This window comes from Miniopterus schreibersii, assembly GCF_964146895.1.
Source record: "Miniopterus schreibersii genome assembly, chromosome: 15".
Classification (NCBI taxonomy): Eukaryota; Metazoa; Chordata; class Mammalia; order Chiroptera; family Miniopteridae; genus Miniopterus; species Miniopterus schreibersii.
The window spans coordinates 9,975,955-9,993,942 of record NC_138115.1 but is presented as its reverse complement, the minus strand read 5'-3'; the positions used below and the strand labels follow the sequence as shown (position 1 = coordinate 9,993,942).

General features: G+C 45.3%; 1 protein-coding gene across 4 annotated transcripts in view; it reads left to right on the top strand.

The window, feature by feature from the left end:
* The window catches only part of PTPRG (protein tyrosine phosphatase receptor type G), a 640,558-nt gene that overhangs the window by 590,386 nt on the left and 32,184 nt on the right, over positions 1–17,988 (top strand). For all 4 annotated transcript variants that reach the window (XM_081160462.1, XM_081160461.1, XM_081160464.1 and 1 more), the window contains 2 exons: positions 9,999–10,090; positions 17,067–17,163. In XM_081160462.1, the coding sequence (XP_081016588.1) occupies positions 9,999–10,090; positions 17,067–17,163 (189 nt within the window). The remainder of the gene's footprint in view (positions 1–9,998; positions 10,091–17,066; positions 17,164–17,988) is intronic.

The window sequence follows — 17,988 nt, the reverse complement described above, 5'->3', positions numbered from 1 at the left end:
GTTCGCCCTCTAGGAGAAAGACGGAGCCCTTGGCCGGGCGAGGCGTGGGGTTGGTGGCGCGCAGCGGTAAATGCCGGGCCCTTCAGGAGTTTGGTGGTGGCTGAGCTGTGACAGTCAGCGTGTGGGTTTTGAAGGTGGCCCCACCGTTATTTGGGGTCCTTTCTTTTTTGCCCAACTTGAACTTCTTTCTCTGGTTTCATTGTGTGCTTGTGCCTATCTTTAGGTATCTTCTGTATCCCTCTGGACAGTAACTGTTCCTCTGTAAACAGAGGTCCTCCTTTTACTATAGCTCCCCCTCCACACAGCCGAGGCTCCCGAACTCGTCTGCCTCACTCTCCACAACACCCGTCACCGTCACACTTGTCTGTGTGTGGTGTCCCCACTCTAGAAGGAGCACTTCATAGAGGCAGGTGGGCGCCTCGCTACCTGGCACATGGTAGGCTTTCTTTAACTCACAGAGAGAATGCGGATGTCAGAGAACCTCCTGAAGGCTACTGAAAGGCCACAGCTGTGAAGCTCAGAGGCGGGCAGCCATTCTTTGAGCACAAGGAAGGCTTCTACTGTTTGCAAACCCTCCCTAGGTGCAGCTGCTGTTGGGGACTCGCCTGGCCCTTTGTGTGGCTGTTTACTCAGGAGATACTGGAATTGGCCATGGTCTCCCACCTAGTCAGCTGCTCTCACTAAAGCTCGTCACCCAGGAACAAGAGGGGAGCAGGAAAGTCTCTGATTAACTTCTTGATGGACCATTTTGTGGCCACTGCACGATCCCCAGGCCGTTGGGATAGGTCGGGTGTTACCCTGTCCCCTGCCCTTCATTCCTGGTGGGGGGAACTGCTCTCTTGCCTTGAGGGAGGAAGCATCAGGCTTCACCACAGGGGGTGAGCGGTCTTGTGGAATCTGCGGGATCTGTGTCCAGCCTACGGATGCGCTTGTGTCACCTAGAACGTCTGCTGACCTCTGCAAATTGCCTGGGAGCCTCTGTCTCCCCTGGACTGGCTCATGTGACACACAGCTGTCGGTGGCTGTGCAGTTGAAATCCATTTTAAGAGTTAAATGGTGAGGGACTCCTGTGCTGTCTTTGTCTTCACTTTCGGCTCCCACTGGGTTAGGAATTAGAAAACCTGAGGTCTCACCCGCCCCACGGTGACACCTGTGGCCGAGGACTTCACCTCTCTGAGCTTTGGTTTCAGAGTCTGTAACGGGAGCGGGATGCCTGCCTGGCCTGCCCGTGGGGCAGCGCTGAAACTCACCCGAGGTGACGTGTGAAAGCCCTTTGGAACCAGAAAGTGAGCCCAGGCGTCATCTCTAGGCTTCTGCCCAAACCCTAGTGCTGTTCACTGCGGGAGCCCTGGAGAGCGGGAGTTCGCGGGGCGCTCGGGTAGGACAGCCCCCAACGGAGCCGCACCCACTGGCTGTGCCGCCTGCAGGCTCGTGGACTTGGGCCCTGGCCTTCCAGACCACCCGGACCCTCAGAAATGCCATCGGCTGTGCCACCCTGCCACACCCCCCCAAGGAGCCGTCTTAGGCCAGAGGCACTTTCGAACCTTCTCTGATGCATTTGCCAGCTGCCTGTTCCATTACCAAGTAAAATACGGCCCGAGGCCTCCCTTTACACGCCCCTCCCTCCCTCCCCCCTCTCGGAGGGCCCTGGGGAGAAAAAGCCTCAGATCCTCCACCCGTGAGCATCCGCGCACTTGGAGGAACCTCAGCGGGCATAGGAGAAGCGTCCTCGACAAGTTGTTACACATTCGTAAAAACAAATCGCTGTAGCTGTCATGCAGTGTGGTGTCGGAGGACCTGCCTAGTGAAAGCAGGCGACGTTCCTGTCTGTGTTCTCGGGTGTGTACAGAGAGCATGGCCTTTCTAGGAAGAGGTGCCTGGGCAAGCTCACTGTGCCCTAACTGGGAAGCGGGTCCCTACAGGACCTTTCTTTAAAGAGTTTTCAACTTGATCCCTTCTCTTAAATAACACCCCTTTACCCCTCTATTTAGTAGTTATGTTTGTAAAATGTAATCGATGAAGCGCTTTAACCATCACTCCCTTTGTTCCTATGGTTTCCTCCAGTTGTTACAGCACCAGCTCCCCTGCGTGGGGAAGTTAATTATTAGAACGCTACAGTGTTAATAAGTTTGCGAGTTATTTTCACTCTGTTCAAACCCTCAGTGCAGCTTTTTGCAGTGGAGACCTCCCTGGGATGACTTTAAAGTGACTTACCTTGGGAATGATCCGGTTGTCCCGGTTTTTAGGAAGAACAGGACCTTATCGAATCCGTGTACAGTGATCATTCTGCCCACTGGGTCCGTTACACCCTAATCCTTGTTCAAAACCTAATGATAGGGCCACTGATAGGCCCCGATTTATCAACTTATTTTATCACTGGAATGCCTCATTTTTATAACTGATCTGTGAAAATGTATTTACAGACAACTACCAGGAAACTGGTTAAAAACCATCGTCCTGGTTAAAAATGTGTGCAACACTGTAAAATTGGAAATTCAGGTACCAAACTGTTGTAAAACAGAGCTCCTGGGCCAGGGTTGTAGAATGTGGAATATACACTGTTTCTAGAGCTTACTTTACATTTAACCTGTTTCAGAAAACATCATCACCGTCTAATATTTATTGAGCATTTACCAACTTCGTGCTTTATGTTTATTTTCACTATAGTCCTGTAGAGACTGGTGCAGTTGATATTCCCATTTTACAGATGAAGAAACTGAGGCTCAGAGTTGTTATTTAAGGTGACACAGATTAGTGGCCAAGCAAGCATTGTAATTCTGTGTGACTTCAAAGCACAGATGCTTAGAAATGGCCCTGCCACCTCTTGGCGTGCTGTTTGGGCCGTTCTGATGTCTCAAGTCTTGAGGCTCTTCATTGGATAGTGCTTCATTCAAACAAGGCGTCTTCAAGTTCAAAATGTGACTGCTCTCTAGTTTTCTCCGAGTTGTCCTTTATCATTACTTTCTTTCACTAGCACTGACCGATTTGCTTCTGCATTAAGTTCTTTCATCTTCTTGGAGTTCATCATTCTTCTGTTAAAGTTTCCTGCATATCAAAGAATCTCCCGCATTAGCTTTGCTCTCTAGTCATGCTCATTCTCTCGCTTCCTAAGGAAGAGACTCAGCCCCCAAAACTTCATTCCCGGTGCAAAATCGGCCCATGTGACTTAAATGACTTGGGGAGGATTCCTAAACATGTCCCATGTTGAGTAAATTTAGACACTACATCAGCAACTTTTGGGTAATTCTGCTGTGGTTAAAATTCATAAATTAAAAGCTCTGATCTTTCTATCCCACAGCATACAGAGAATCAGTAAGTTGCACTGCCTTTAGGAAAGTAATATAAAATAGGCAAGTGGTTAAGGACAGCTTTGCTAACCTTTTGATAGCCCTTGGAAACAGCAGTTTACAGGTATTTTTAAGGAATTTTAAGTTGATCAACTTTACTAATTTTGACACAGGAATGTAGACTCTGCAGCGCCCACAGTCTCGTGCGGCGCAGGCGGTTTTCCTGGACTCGCCTGCACTCAGGGCGGCGGCGGGTCAGCAGCACTGGAGGTGCCCCAGCGCGAGGCAGGGCCTTCGCGGTTACGTGCCAGTCACTGTACAAGGGACAGGGATTCTTTTATCACGAAAATCGTGAATTGCAGTGGCTGCTCCCTTATGGTGTTTGGGAAGAGTGAGCCCCCCACCTCTGATAAGTGAAACTGTGGCTTCTGCAGGAGACTGAAAGGGCTTTGACTCTCATTTCCCACCAGCAGTTTTGAGGGTGGAGTGTTCGGGTCACTGGTTTCCCGTTTCCAGCGGGCGAGGATGGAGCACATCGCACGCAGTAACCTCGCCGTCAGTCCCCTCGTCCACTTCCCATTCTCTAAAATGCTGCAAGATCCACATCATTCTGAAATCTACATGTGCTGTAATTTTTTTATTTTTTAATATATTTTTATGATTTCAGAGGATAGGGGGGGAGAGAGAGAGAGAGACAGAAACATCAATGACGAGAGAGTCATTGATCGGCTGCCTCCTGCACGCCCCCTACTGAGGATCGAGCCCGCAATCCGGGCATGTGCCCTGACCGGGAATCAAACCTCCATCTCCTGGGTCCTAGATTGATGCTCAACCACTGAGCCACGTCTGGCTGGGCAACAAGGACTTTTAAGAATCTAGTGTTCCCAACCTGGGGATACTGTTTTGAAACAACAAACTTGAATAATTTTGCTGCAGTTATTAATGAAGCCTTATATACATATGTCACCTACCAGTCATATGCACTGTATTATATTACTTATTCCTTTGGACTTTCGTTATTTATAGCTTTTTAAAATCAGAACTTAGCTTATGAAATTAACCTCTTTATGGAGCGTGTACAAAGGGCTTTTCCAAGGTACATAGTGTCAAACACAAATGTTCTTATAAATGCTTTTCTCTGGAAGTTAGAAAATCTCACTTTCTAATAAGAGCATTACAAAACAAAATGGTGCAGCTAACCAGTAGCTTAGAAACCCAGAAACGATCCCTGCCTTCCAGTAGTTAAAATAGACCTTAATAATGTGAAGGTCACGGGCTTCAGCAAGGAGCCAGCACATAAAAGGGTTTAAACATGCAGTTTAAAACCCTTGGGATTAAACCAATCTTGTTGGCATATTTTATTTATACAGAGATTATCTCCAAAGGAGATTCATTGGTCTTTTGACTATAATGAAGCCCTTTCTTTATTGACTTCACTGTTATAAATGAAAAGAGATTTCTTTTTATGGCAGGAAATAAATGTTCCAATCTCCACAACACTCCTTGCATCCCGAGAGCCTGGACAAAAATCCACTTGTTGTGTCCTAACTCAGAAACTGAAACCTCGATAACGTCCTGTGTTTCATAGTTGCTGTATCGTCCTGAGTTGATACCGAGGTACGACCTAGCACAGAGAGGCTGAGCTTGGCCTTGGAGGCTGAGCGGGCAGAAAGAAGGGCACCGAGTTTCTGAATTCCAGGCCTGTCCGCTGGAGGTGTGGTTAACGGTACCTGCGATCAGGCCAGTCCTGGGACTTGGGGTTGCAGGGGAGGGTCTGAGCAGGAGTGACTTCAGCCACGTATTGTGCTGGGACTTGATAGGCTCTCCTTGCCCACAGGCAGATTTGGTTGGAATTTGGAATAGGATTGGGGTAACCACTGAGCAACACTGGCCAGGGCTAGCCAAGTATTTTCAAGTGAAGGTCCAGAGAGGTCCTATAAGGTGGAAGAAGCCAGCTTTGGTTCCATCCTTGATAATGACAGTGGACCTTGGCCAAGCTCCTTGGTCACTTAGCCCATTTTCCCATCTATGAAATGAATGACAGCCCCTAGATCTCATGGGCATCATACCTACAAGGCAGTTAGCACCTAACAATAAATCACAATTACACATTTACTGAAGGCCAAGTGCTCTTATATGTACTTATGTTGTCTAGTTTACTTTCTGTAACACTCTGAGTTAGGTACTGTTATTACCGCATTTTAGAGATGAAGAAAGGGCGTCACACAGAGGTGAAGTCACACCAGCAGGCAGTCTGGCCCTGGCTGTTGCACTCACACCTTTGCCTCGGGTGCCTGATTCTCAGGAAGTATCCATCGCTGCGGCTGATAGAATGGCAGCCACATCATTTTACTGACTCGCAGGCTAAAGAGCCTCCCCCAGAGTGGTGTCCTAGGCCCCCCTGGGGTAGCTGTTCAGGGACAGCCGAGGCTGCTTTTTCCTTTCAAATACCAACCCAAAAATTGCAGGCAAGAAAGCTAAGCTTTACTTTTAGTTTGTCATTCCTGAAGATTAACTGAGCAAATTTAGCATATGTGAGCAGGTTAGAAGCACAGAAAAAGTCTGGGTGCTTCCCTTTAATGACTCTGAACATGTAAGCACAACAGAGACATGACTGCAGGTTCTGGAAACAACTTTTTTGCAGTTTCAAATACATTTTTCCTTTTTCTTGCAGTGGTGCATTTGCAGTCAGCAGTATTCAGCTCATTTTTTCCTCCTTAGAACCTCTCAGCTTTGGTACTTCTGAGGAGGTGTCACCCTCCTCCATGCGCTGCTTTTGGTGCCTACAAACCAGAGATTAATTTCGAGCTTCATCAGAGGTGGTCCACAAGGGTGTTCTGCTGTGGATTGGCCAAAATAAAAGGCCTCTTACCTACAGAATTCAATTCCAACTGCAAAGGGCTAAAATCTTGGAACAAATCTTGTTTAATAGCAAGCCTACTTTTCAGGTGCTGATACGCAACAAACTATATTTTATACGGGGGTGATTTAGTGATGACTATGGTGTTCCCATTTTTGCCTAATTTAATATACCTCTGTTATCTGAAAATTGTATAAGTAAAATTTTGGGCACAGGATTATAAAGTAGCATTGCCCTAGCTGGTTTTGCTCAGTGGTTAGAGCGCTGGCCTGTGGACTGAAGGATCCTGGGTTCGATTCTGGCCAAGCGCATGTACCTCTGTTGCAGGCTTGATCCCCTGCCCTTGTCAAGGCTCGTGCAGGAGGCAACCAATCGATGTGTCTCTCTCACATCGACGGTTTTCTCTCTTTCCCTTTCACTCTCTCTGAAAAGCAATGGAAAAAATATCTTCCGGTGAGGGTTAAATAAATAAAATGAACTAAAGTACCACTTACCAGATTCACTGAGATATTCTAATGTCTGCTTTTCCTTGAAGCCGTGGGGCTTTGAGAATGAACCTCAGCAAGTAGGAGTCCAGGCTTGGGGTTCAGTGCAGCAGGATTCAAATCTCAGCTCTGCCACTGAGTAATTGTGTCATTTTCCTTATGTGTGATGTGAGGATAGCAATGTCTCCTTTCCCTAGTTCTTATAAAGATAAATATATGAAAAAGCATTTGGCACAGTCTCTGGCAACCAATAAGGGCTTAATAAATGGTGGCTGTCTCCTCTCCATACTGACTGTCGTCTACTGGAACGTCTCCCGTCTCGCCTGCAGTTAGTGGGAACATCTTCACTTGGATTCCAGCTCAGCTCTGCCTTTGTTTCTCCCCCATCGCCACTCCATCAGGGCCTGGTGTTCTCACCGGAGTCATCAGCTCCATCCCTTTGATGGCACTTGTTTTCACCCTGTGATTTCACTCTGTCCCTGCATTCACTTTCCGACACAGGTCGCCTTGGGCAGAGACCACCTCACTACTGTCTGGCTGCGTCCTCAGTGCTCAGTCAGGGCCTCATCCAGGGGCTGCCCATTGACGCCCCGGGCAATACCCGTTCTCTCCGAGCCAGAACACTCTGGACCCTGGGTCCGTGGCCAGCTTTTCGCAGCCCTACTCCCTCCTTCAGTTAATCTTTCTGAGCTTGTTACTCAACTCTGAGTATGAAAATCACACATGATAATACATATACTACATAAAAGGGCACAGAAAGTGCCTGGTCTGTGGTTATGCTGCTAAGATTCTTTTCATTAATGAAACTCAGATGTTTAGGTGGAAATAACATCTTACAGATGGATATCTCCTTGTAAAATGGGGTCTGTTCAGATGAAAATTGAGCAGCTCAGGTCTATGATGATGTCCTAATTGCTTGGCCTTCTGCTAGATATAGCAATTTTATAATTATCTGGCTCATGTTGAAAGAAATTTAATAGAAAAACTGTATAAGAAGAAAACTATTAGGACCTCTAATTAGTCATAGCCTTATATTCATCTTAATATTGAGAAAAAAGATTTATGACTCCTCGGTTTCATTTATCTTGATTAAAAGACAAATAATGTGTTATCTGGGTAGCTGATGGTGGTCAGTACAGTGAGCGGGGGGGGGGGGTGTATCCGGCTGTCTGCCAGTTTTATGGGGTTACTGGTGGTGCCTGGAAACCCAGAGGGGTGTGGTTAGACTTCCTTGGATTAAGAAGCAAATTGGAGAGGCTGGTGAGTCATATATTGCCATGATTAACATGCAGAGCTCTGCTGCATTTCTGCTGCATCTCGCTGTGGGGTAGCGGGCAGACTGGTTTCTGGGCATGTATGGCATTAGTTTGGATGTTACAGCTGAGCACTTTGTAGGAAAAATAATAAATTGTTAACTGTGAAGCATGTTTTCAGTGATGTGAGGTGGGCTGTGACCTTTAAAATGCTGTGGCTTCTGCTTTGCAGAGTAAAATAGCTCTAAAGCTAACGTGGTTTTTCTTGTTTTGATCTAGAGTCCATGTGCTCAATATGGCACCATAACTTTATTAGGAACCTTCAATTCTGAACTGTCATTGTGGAATAAATGTTGTCCTCAGCCTATTACACTATTAACAATGACACTCTGTCCTTGGAAACAGGATCATGTCTTTCATTTCAAGAGAAACAGAAGAGAAATGCTCCAGTCTGTGTCCCAGAGTGTTTGTGGGCTAGTTGTGTCCCATCTCACTTTTTGTCTCTTGTCTGAAGATGAGTTTATTCTCGGTTAATCTTTTAGAGACTCTCCAGTTTTGTACACATTAACCCCTTTTCCAACCTAAGATCATTTCTTTGCCATTTGATCACTATTTTAGAATTTGTTTACTTCTGAACATTTTAAGTGAACTGATCAGATAATTTGGGAAAAATTTTTTCGACTGTGCACTCTGCTAAATATCCTGGGGAAACATTTTGGCTCCGCTTACTTGGTTAATGCTAGTTACATCACCACGGAGCTATAGATTTCTTGGGCGTGCAGAATGATTGCATATTCATGAACGTCTTCAATCCTGAAATATTTGTAAATAACTTGGCAATTTTTTCATAAGGTGGCCTATTAGAATGGTTAGGTCTTTAATTGTTCACACAAAAAGAATCTGTGCTTACAGAGCACCGCCTACTTGATCAGTAACATTTCTGTGCTAAGCAGTTTGGATTATGAACGTACAAATCACCTTCCTCGAACGAAATATAAGAGATGCTATTTTCTGCTTAAGCATGATTCAAGTTTGAAAATGTCAATAGATGCAAAAAGCCACCCCAGAGCTTTGCTCTCTCGGAAGAAAGTAGAGAAGGAATGACATAGTCAATGTTAACTGTCACCAGATGAAGGGAAATCAGATTGTCAGGCCTGGATCTATAATGTTCTTGCCAAAGTAGGACCTCATTTACACATACAGATCTTCATACCCTTTGCTAAGAAAAGCATCTGTGGCAGTTTAGATGTTTGTGCGTTTGCCAAAGATCTTTCACTCTGAATAAAGTAAATGTCATGTCTGTTGTTTATCTCAAATTCAGCACAGTATTTTTAAAAGGAAATATTTGTGGGGGAGGGGAGAGGTTGGGGAGCTCCAGTTTGTGGGTGTAGTAGTTTTTCGGCCGTACCCAAGTATCAGATCGGATCTGGGTAAAGTGCTTAAAACACACTTGGGGCTCATGAGCTGAGAGCGTCCTCGTGAAGTGACAGCGTAATAAACAGGAAGGTGGAGTCTTCCTGAATCTATACCTAGTCTGTCAGCACCGAAAAATCCAGTTAATTCAGCCAAACTGACTACTTGGCATCGTGTAGACACAGCTGTCTTGAACTGAAATTTTGAACATTAAACATAGATGGCATTGTGCGTGAAGGCAGCCTGTGCAAGGGCCTCTGTCTGTAACTGTGTATAGAGATGGCTAAGACCTCAGAGGTTGGAGATAGAACTTAATTGCTCCAACTCAAGCTGGGCCCCATTGAATAGCAATTTTTTAAAAACTACACTGTGGTAAAATGTCCTGACAAATAGGTACCCTTGATAAGATCAGACTTTTAAGAGTATGATGTGGTAATTTAACTATGTAAATTGCCTTGAATATAAAAATAGAAGTAATTTTTCATGATGTACCGTTTTTAACCTAGCTCATAGCCATTCAAAATCGTAATACAACCCTAATGTAAGATAAATCCTTATCTGATGCCTGTCTCGAAGACGTCTATTTCAGGAGATACAGTTGTGTCGCTTCTTCCAAAAATCAAACATTTGTCTTCCATGATCCCTCCTCTTTGGTGCTTGTCCTGTGGGGTACACTGTGACTCTGTCATTTTATTCCCAGATGACATGGAGGCCATCCCCGTCAAACAGTTCGTGAAACACATCGGCGAGCTCTATTCTAATAACCAGCACGGCTTCTCCGAGGATTTTGAGGTATGTTTCAAAACGAAACTTCCAGAGGCCTAACTCCTATTTTACAGGGATTTTTATAAACTTGAAATGAATTTACTTCAATTAGGGAAGTGGAGATGGTTTTATCTTTTTTTCCCCCTTAAACGTATAATTTCAACAGGCATTCTTTTCCAAATAAAAATTAGGTTGCACGTGTCCCACACACGCACGTCTGTGGAGCAACGTGGCGCCAGGAAGGCAGGCTGGGGCTCTGTGTCCACTTCAGTCCGACTGCACAGCCGCCGGAGCACGGAGCACAGGCTCCTGCTGTGCGTCACGTCCAGGATGCCACATCCACGTGCTGGCGTCGCAGATGTGCAGTCTGAGCTTTATTTCCCTTGGGCCAGTCACTCATCTCTGACCCACAGTGTCCTCGTTCCCAAAATATGGCCAGTGTCACCTACACCCTAAAGTTGGTGGGAGAAATGAATGCTTAACCTGATCTTTGAAGGTGCCGGGCTCCCAGTGGAGCCCACTCCAAGGTCGATGTCGCGACTGCTGATCCTCGGAGGGAGGGCGGCTAACAGCCGGCTGGTGCCCGGAGCTGGTGTGCGGGAAGCAAGGTGGGGAGCAGCCCGCAGCAGCCTGCCAGCCCGGGCCTGCCAGTGCGGCAGTGACAGGGTGTCGATGGGGAGCTATTAAACAGACTGCCCTTTTCTTCACTGCGCGCCACGACGCGCAGCTCTGGCAGCAGTTGTGCCGGGGAGGCCAAGTTTTCATGGCAGCTCAGCTGTCTTCTAGCTTTCTGGGGAAGTTGGTTCCTTTCTCTGTCTCGTTTCTGCTTGAAAATGGGAGCAATGAGGAGGGTGCTAACCTGCCCTCCTCTTTTCACAAACTGGGCTATGAGGACCAAGTGAAGTAATGGAAGGTAAGCGCTTAGATGCTCCGGGGCGTACAGCTGGGAGGTGCGGGGATTTTGCGTGGAGAACAAGAAATAAAAATAGGACCTTTCAAAGCCCGTCTCTATGCAGATTCGGAGTCCCCAAAGGCCATCACAAGGCAATGATATTGAGAAAGCCCTTCTCTTTGTTTTTGCTTGTTTTGTTTTGTTTTGTTTTGGGGCAATACCAAAGCAAAGGTGATAGAGTGAAGGAACCCTCCAATTTTCCCTGCAAAGTCATGTGTTTTATGGAACAAATAAAAACATGTCAAGTATGTAACGTGCCTAATGCTTACCAGAAAAGGTGCCTATTGGACTACAAAGAACATGGTTTAAAGTGAGGCATTTTGTATTCATGAGGACAGCAACTGTGTGTGGTGTTCAAGTGATTTAGTTCAATTGGCTGTTGGCTGGGTGACTGAGCAAGAATATTGAGGCATTTAACAGTGTTGATGGCATTCAGGACAAACATTTATCCTCTAGGGAACAGAATTTGATCAGGATGATCAGATGCAACTCCAGTTTCTCAATTATTTATGACTTGAGACCCCAGTGCTATTCATCACAGCTGGTTTCGACACCATTTAATTATTCAAATAATCTGCTCCGCCTCTGTAAACTCGATCGGACTTAAAATGGGCTTTGCTGCATCAAAATCATGCCTGCTATCAAGTCCTGGGCATCTGCACCCAATTTCTATCCTAAAAAATATGGAGGCTAGGAGCTTTCAGAGCCTATGTTGAACTTCAGAGCTGAAATCTTATTAGCAGGTAGTGGGGGCGGGAGGCAGGGAGGGGAGAGGGGAAAGAGGAGGGAGGCATTGTTCTACTCGTGTCATTTCACAGTCTGTCCAGTTTGAAAGGCTGAAAATCAGAGCTGTTCAGAACAGTAAGGCAGCAACACGAAGGGGGAATGGGACCCAGCGTGAGATCTCACGGACATACTCCCAGCTTCGAATGTAGGGAGAATGTGAGGTACTTAAAAACAGTAATAGTATTGCTTTTGGGTGGCTCTGCTAAAAAGTAAAACTGGAAATGGGCTATATAAAAAGGTATTAAGGCAGTTTTGTAAACAGGAGATAGTAATAGGCTATAAACAGAAGGTCAGGAAAAGAGATCTGGTGTGATTTTAAAAACCGCAAAAGAAAACCCTCACTATGTTAAGAGTAGTTAACACATCTGATTTCCAGACCTTTTCATGTGAAATGGTGGCCAGCACGTACTTCACTCCTCAGGACCACCCCAGGAGGGGCTGCTTAATTGTCCCCATTTTACAGATGAGGAAACTTGCCCCTTGAGAAAACTAAGGCTGTGGGTGGCTTCGTTTAGAAATGACAGAAATAGGTGTGACGTCCAGCGCTCTCTGAATCCAGCCCATGTGTTTAACCTCGACACCCTCCAGAATCTCAGTGACCGTCCTGTAAGGAGCTGAAGTCAGAGGAAGAAAGCCAAGATTGCCAGTGATTGTCTGACCATGCTGCTGACAGGCCAACACTTGCCTTGGCGATAAAAAACCAGGGTAGGGGGAGCAGCCAGAATACTAGGGGCCCATTACATGATCTTTTTGGTCTAGAGCCTTCCCAGATCGCTGAGAATCTGACTTATAAAAATCTTATATGACATCTGAATAAAGCCTTAAAATTAGAGAACTAATCTTAAGATTATAGAAAAATACCACTTAACGGTTGGTATTTGGCCATTAAGAGGAAATGAAACAACTCATCTACGAGTTACGAGTACCTGATATTCTCTGGACATAATATAAAGTCCAAGGGTGAGCTAAAGCCCGACCGTGCCCTCAGGTTCAGTCTGCTGGGGCGGGGGGCGGAGGCCAGAGTGCACCCCATAGACACAAGGTTCTGGGGCGTGCAGAGAAGGGCCCCTGTGAGCTTTGATGGGTAGTCCACCGAAAGTTCTATTTGCCCCACCTTGTTTAAAAATCACGGATGATAGTGAAGAAAATGTTGGTGAATAGCTGTTATATTCTCAGAACTTTGCTGCTTGGAGGACAGTGAGAAGAATGATGCACTGGTCATTTGAGTGCTGCTGAAAGCAAGCTTTCTGTCCTTGTCAGATAGATTTTAGAGACTGTTAAAGCTGGCGACATTATACCTATAGCAGGTTTTGCAGTCACTGAAAATAGCATCAATCTGTATCTTGGGATGGCCGTGACTCTGTCCCTTGGCTGCCTGAGCTCCCTTCAGCTTCACCCTTCCCAGCCCCCATCATTGGGTCCAGGAGGCTCCCAGAGGCGCAGTGTAGCCTAATCTTCAAAAAGAGGGAGCTCCAGGCTCGGGGTCGAGAGAATTAATAGGCCGGGTGCAGAGATGAGGCCAGAGGTCCAATGCCCCTTGACCAGATCCTTTGGGGCAGTGCCTCGGTCACAATTAACTGCAGCTGAGCTAAATTGGAGCCGGTTGCTCATCTTAAGAGAACAGCTGTGTCCTCCTGAGCCCATGCGCTGAGGGACCGGTGGCCACAGTCACCTTATGTTAGATGCAGAATTCCTGTGGCCTGGGACACATCATGAGATCAGAGGGGTGATGCTGCATGCAGACCACCACCTACACGGTGGCAGAAAATGACCCTGCAGATCTTCCTGAGTGACAAAATGCCAGTGTGGATCTTAAATATCCTAATGAAAAACATTTTTAAACCCTAATTATGAAGAAAATCATGGTTGATTAAGTTGAGGTTTTTATGAAGGGAGACAAAAGTGAGTTAGCCAAATTCCACAAATTGCATAAAAAGATCATTTTATCTTACCTGCAACAGGATGATTGGCACTTCCGGGAGTGGAAAGGCAGAGGCTCTCCTTGAAGACGTCTGGGTGGGGAGGGCAGAGGACAGGCATCCCGAGCTAGGTAGATGGCAGGGAAGCGGAGCGCAGGAAGTCCTGCGGTCTTTTCAAAGGGTACAGTTAACACTGTCTGGGATTAGGAAGGGGGCTGGTGAGAGATGGGATGCGAACTTGAAAGGCTGGCTAGGAACCTGGAATCCATCCGGAGGTTTCTAAGAACAGAACAAGGCTAGAGCGCATGGGAAGGAAATCAGTGGGGCAGCAGCTCGTAGCCTGGGCAGAGTGGAGGCAGGAAGGTTCCGTGGGACGGCACCTGGCTGAACGCAGGCGCTGAGAACACTGCACATACTCCGTCTGACACTTGGTTAGCAGGCCCAAAGTATTTTCTTCTCAGCTTGCTTGTGAAGCTGAGTCATCCAAAGGATGTCTAGATGTATTTTTGTTTAGTTACTTGTTCAAAGTGAGCCACAGAATGGCAGGACAGTAGGTCTCCACGTGCCGTTTCCCAGCCTCTCCACATCCGCTCCAGGCAGAAGGTGATCCAGCCTATTCATCTAGGAATTCTAAGAATATCAACTTTGTTTTACGAACAAACAAAAATTTTTAGATTTGTATTTTAAACCTCCTGTTTCCAGTCAGCTGTCTTCTGTGGTTGTGTGCCTCATAATACTAAGAATATCCATTTTGCCAGTTCCAGCTTTGTTATATAGACAGTAAAATACAAATAAGTACAAATAAGTTTATATCTTAAACTATTTGTCAGAGTGCTAAATAGATGACTTTACTATACACGCTCCGTCGACCACTGTCACTTTAAAAGTTTTAACACCTATTAAAATCACATCAACTTCGAAATGCCAGTTCTGATGGAGAAGAGCCACTCTCGGATCAGATGAGGTTATCAGCACCTAAAGGAGCCCAGCAGTACTGCAAGGAATTACAGATGCCATTATTATCAACAAGACAGAATCAGAAGCCTTAGGCAAACCTGTGGTTTTTCATAAAATCAGATTTAATATTATTTATGACTATTCTTTGTTTTCTGTCATTCACATAATTGGAAAAGTGAAATAGAGCTATGGACAGACCGAGGGTTTTGGATAACTAAGAGGCTGATTGGCCATATCGAATGACTGCTTTAAACTGCAGACAGCTGCTCCCAAGTCTTGGTCAATTGCATTATACTACGATAGAGGCTCGACCTCAGTCCATAGCTACGGTGGTCAGATTTACACAGTGGGGAAAAAACACCAACAAACAAAGCAAATCTCGAACTAAAGTGCTAAAGGCTGAAATCTCTCAGCACAAGATATTTCAGCAACTCAGCCCTGAAGAGGTACAAGCAAAAGCTGTGACCTTCAAAACCCAGGAACAAAGGGTGCCAACTTATTTCAGGGATCTGTGCATAGACTAAATTAATGTCCTCCGGAACACAAATCCATTTTCAAAGGTTTTCTGCCCTGATACTGTTCAAAAGAGTATGCCTCCAGCTTTCAAGGCAGTTCTGAAAGGCCAGTTCCCCAAGTACTCCCAGTACGGCCAGTGTTGCATGTGTTCTTGTCAATGTTAAGATCTCCGACTTATTACTTTGTGCCCAACACTTGATCTCGTTTTAGGGAAGAGCCAAGGGCAGCCTTAGGTCCCTTTAAACCAGCATTTGCCAAACCATAGGTTATAAAGCGTTAGAATCAAAAATATATCAGAGTTTATCACATTTAATAAGAGTAAGAAAAAGGTAAGAATTTTCATGAAACACACACAGAGAGGTGTGTTGAATTAATGCCTGTGGGGCTTTTTTCTTTTTTAATGGACACGTGGGAAGGCCCACAGTTATGAAGAATTCCGTCTGCGCGTCCAAGAATCAGGAGTCCATGAATATGGTTTCTTTGACTAGATGGCGCCCCTTTGTTTTTACATGAGGTTCTTTGATTAAAGTGAGTTCTCCTTGGAGAGGAGAGAAGACTCCTCACTGGGAGTAGTCTATGAATATGAAAGACAGCCAGGCCCGGCTGGGCGTGGCTCAGTGGTTGAGCGTGGACCTAGGAACCCAGCGATCAGGGTTCGATTCCCGGTCAGGGCAGTTAAAAAAAAAAAAAAGACAGCCAGTTCCCTTTTATTCATTATGCCTGATGTCAGTGCTGTGGAAAACACTCATTGCTCTGCAACTCCTTTGTGCAAAAAGTCTGCGTGCTCCCAAACTCTGTTACATCTCCCATGTGTAAAACTTTTCTCCTGATTATTTTGTGTCACTTTGCTCCTGCTCTTTGTAGCAGCTGTGCTCTGCTAATGACTTCCCTTCTTAGTTAGCTCCAGTACTTTCTTGCATTTGAAGCATAAAGTGTAGAAAATTTTGACTTTTCAGCAAACTTGTTTTAGGCTAATGGATGGTGTTTATACCCAGGGCAAAGGTAGCCAATGAGAATTGCTGCTTCTGCTGTTTTTCTACCAAGGTAATTTAAATAAAATTAGAGTTTACAAAGAATTCATCAGAGACATATAGTTGAGCCAGATATGACAACTGATTGGGGCTGCATATTAGTATCATTGCAGGACTGAGTTTTTATAGTCAATTTGCAATCTGTTATAAAACAAGGCTCTATAGCCCTGGCCGGGTGGCTCAGTTGGTTAGAGCATCATCCCAGTAAGTACGCCAAGGTTGTGGGTTCAATCCCTGGTCAGGGCACATATAAGAAGCAACCAATGAATGTATAAATAAGTGGAACAACAAGTGGATCTTTCTCTCTTTCTTTCTCTCTCCCTTCCTCCCTTCTAAAATCAATAAAGGATTTTTTAAAAGGGGGGCTATATAACCAATAAGCATATTGGAAATCCTGGTAGAGATTAGACCTCTGCTTGGAAAATTCTAGCTCACCCTTTAGGGCCTGTGGATGATCTCCTGTCTGAACCCTTCCTCTGTGTTCCAGTCCTAGTTTCTTCAGGCCTCTTTCCTGTTAATCACGTTTGACTGTCATTATCTTTTTGCATGTTTTTCTCACTCATTAGACTGTGACGTATTTAAAAAGAGATACTGTTTTGTAATCCCCATTTCTAGGTCCAAATCTATAATAAAGCAGACGATTGATGAATTAGTAAATGAGATCCTTTTATCTGGTTCACATCCTTCCTGCATTAGCTGTGAATACATCAGTAATTATTTCTGAAGTCGCGTTTGGGGAGGTAACAGCGGCAGTGGCTGGGGAGTGAGTGAACACTATGCTTGCTGTTCAGCGTCTCAAGTGTGTGTCTAAAACCTCTGAAATCTTGCGTTTTCCTCCTTAGGAAGTCCAGCGCTGTACGGCCGACATGAACATCACCGCAGAACATTCCAATCATCCAGATAACAAGCACAAAAACAGATACATCAACATCTTAGCATGTGAGTAATAAACTTTAAGCTATCTTCTTCCACTGCGAGGAAGTTCAGTCTTCATGCTGGGTGGAAGCTGAAGCCCAGCAGTGAGAATCAGGATGCCAGCCAAGAGCTATAGTTGCAAGTCACCGGTCATTAGCCCGTCTTCAACCGTGTACAGGAAGACACGGGACAGTTTCTGCCCCCTTCGTCTTTCATTATGTGTAATAATAAGATGGTTGAAAGAAAATGTTCTGAGCTTCACTGTTTTCACATGATGTGACTCCATATCCAGTGCTGGGAATGAAAAGTTTAATGTCATGTGGCTACCTTGACATGGTTTTAAACCAATGAGAGCCCAATCTTTTAAAGCAAATAGAAATTCTGAAAATGAATCAAGTAAGCTGAGTTCCAAAGCCGTCTTTCCTGGACCAGGTAATTGGTCTGTACCTTAAGTGATGAGCATCCCGTCCTTGTGGCCCACGTGCGTAGTCCTAGCCAACATATTTCCAGGGTCAAGATTATCCTGGAGATTCTGGACTCAGACAAATAATTGTTATTCTTATGGTGCCTCAAGGCATACCCTAGGAGCACAGGCCACTTCTGTGGCTAGAATGCCACTTTTCATAGACATAAGTGCTTGGGTCACTGGCAGGTGCTTTGATATTAAGGGCAGGGCACAGATGTTTATAGTAAAGATACATGCTGGTAAGGAACACATTACATAGAATTTTATGTAATAGTGCATTTAAATTGGACCATTTAAATTAGAACACTACTATGGTCTTTAATAATACTTTAGTAAGATATAATTCATATACCATATAAATTCACCCATTTAAAGCCAGTTTA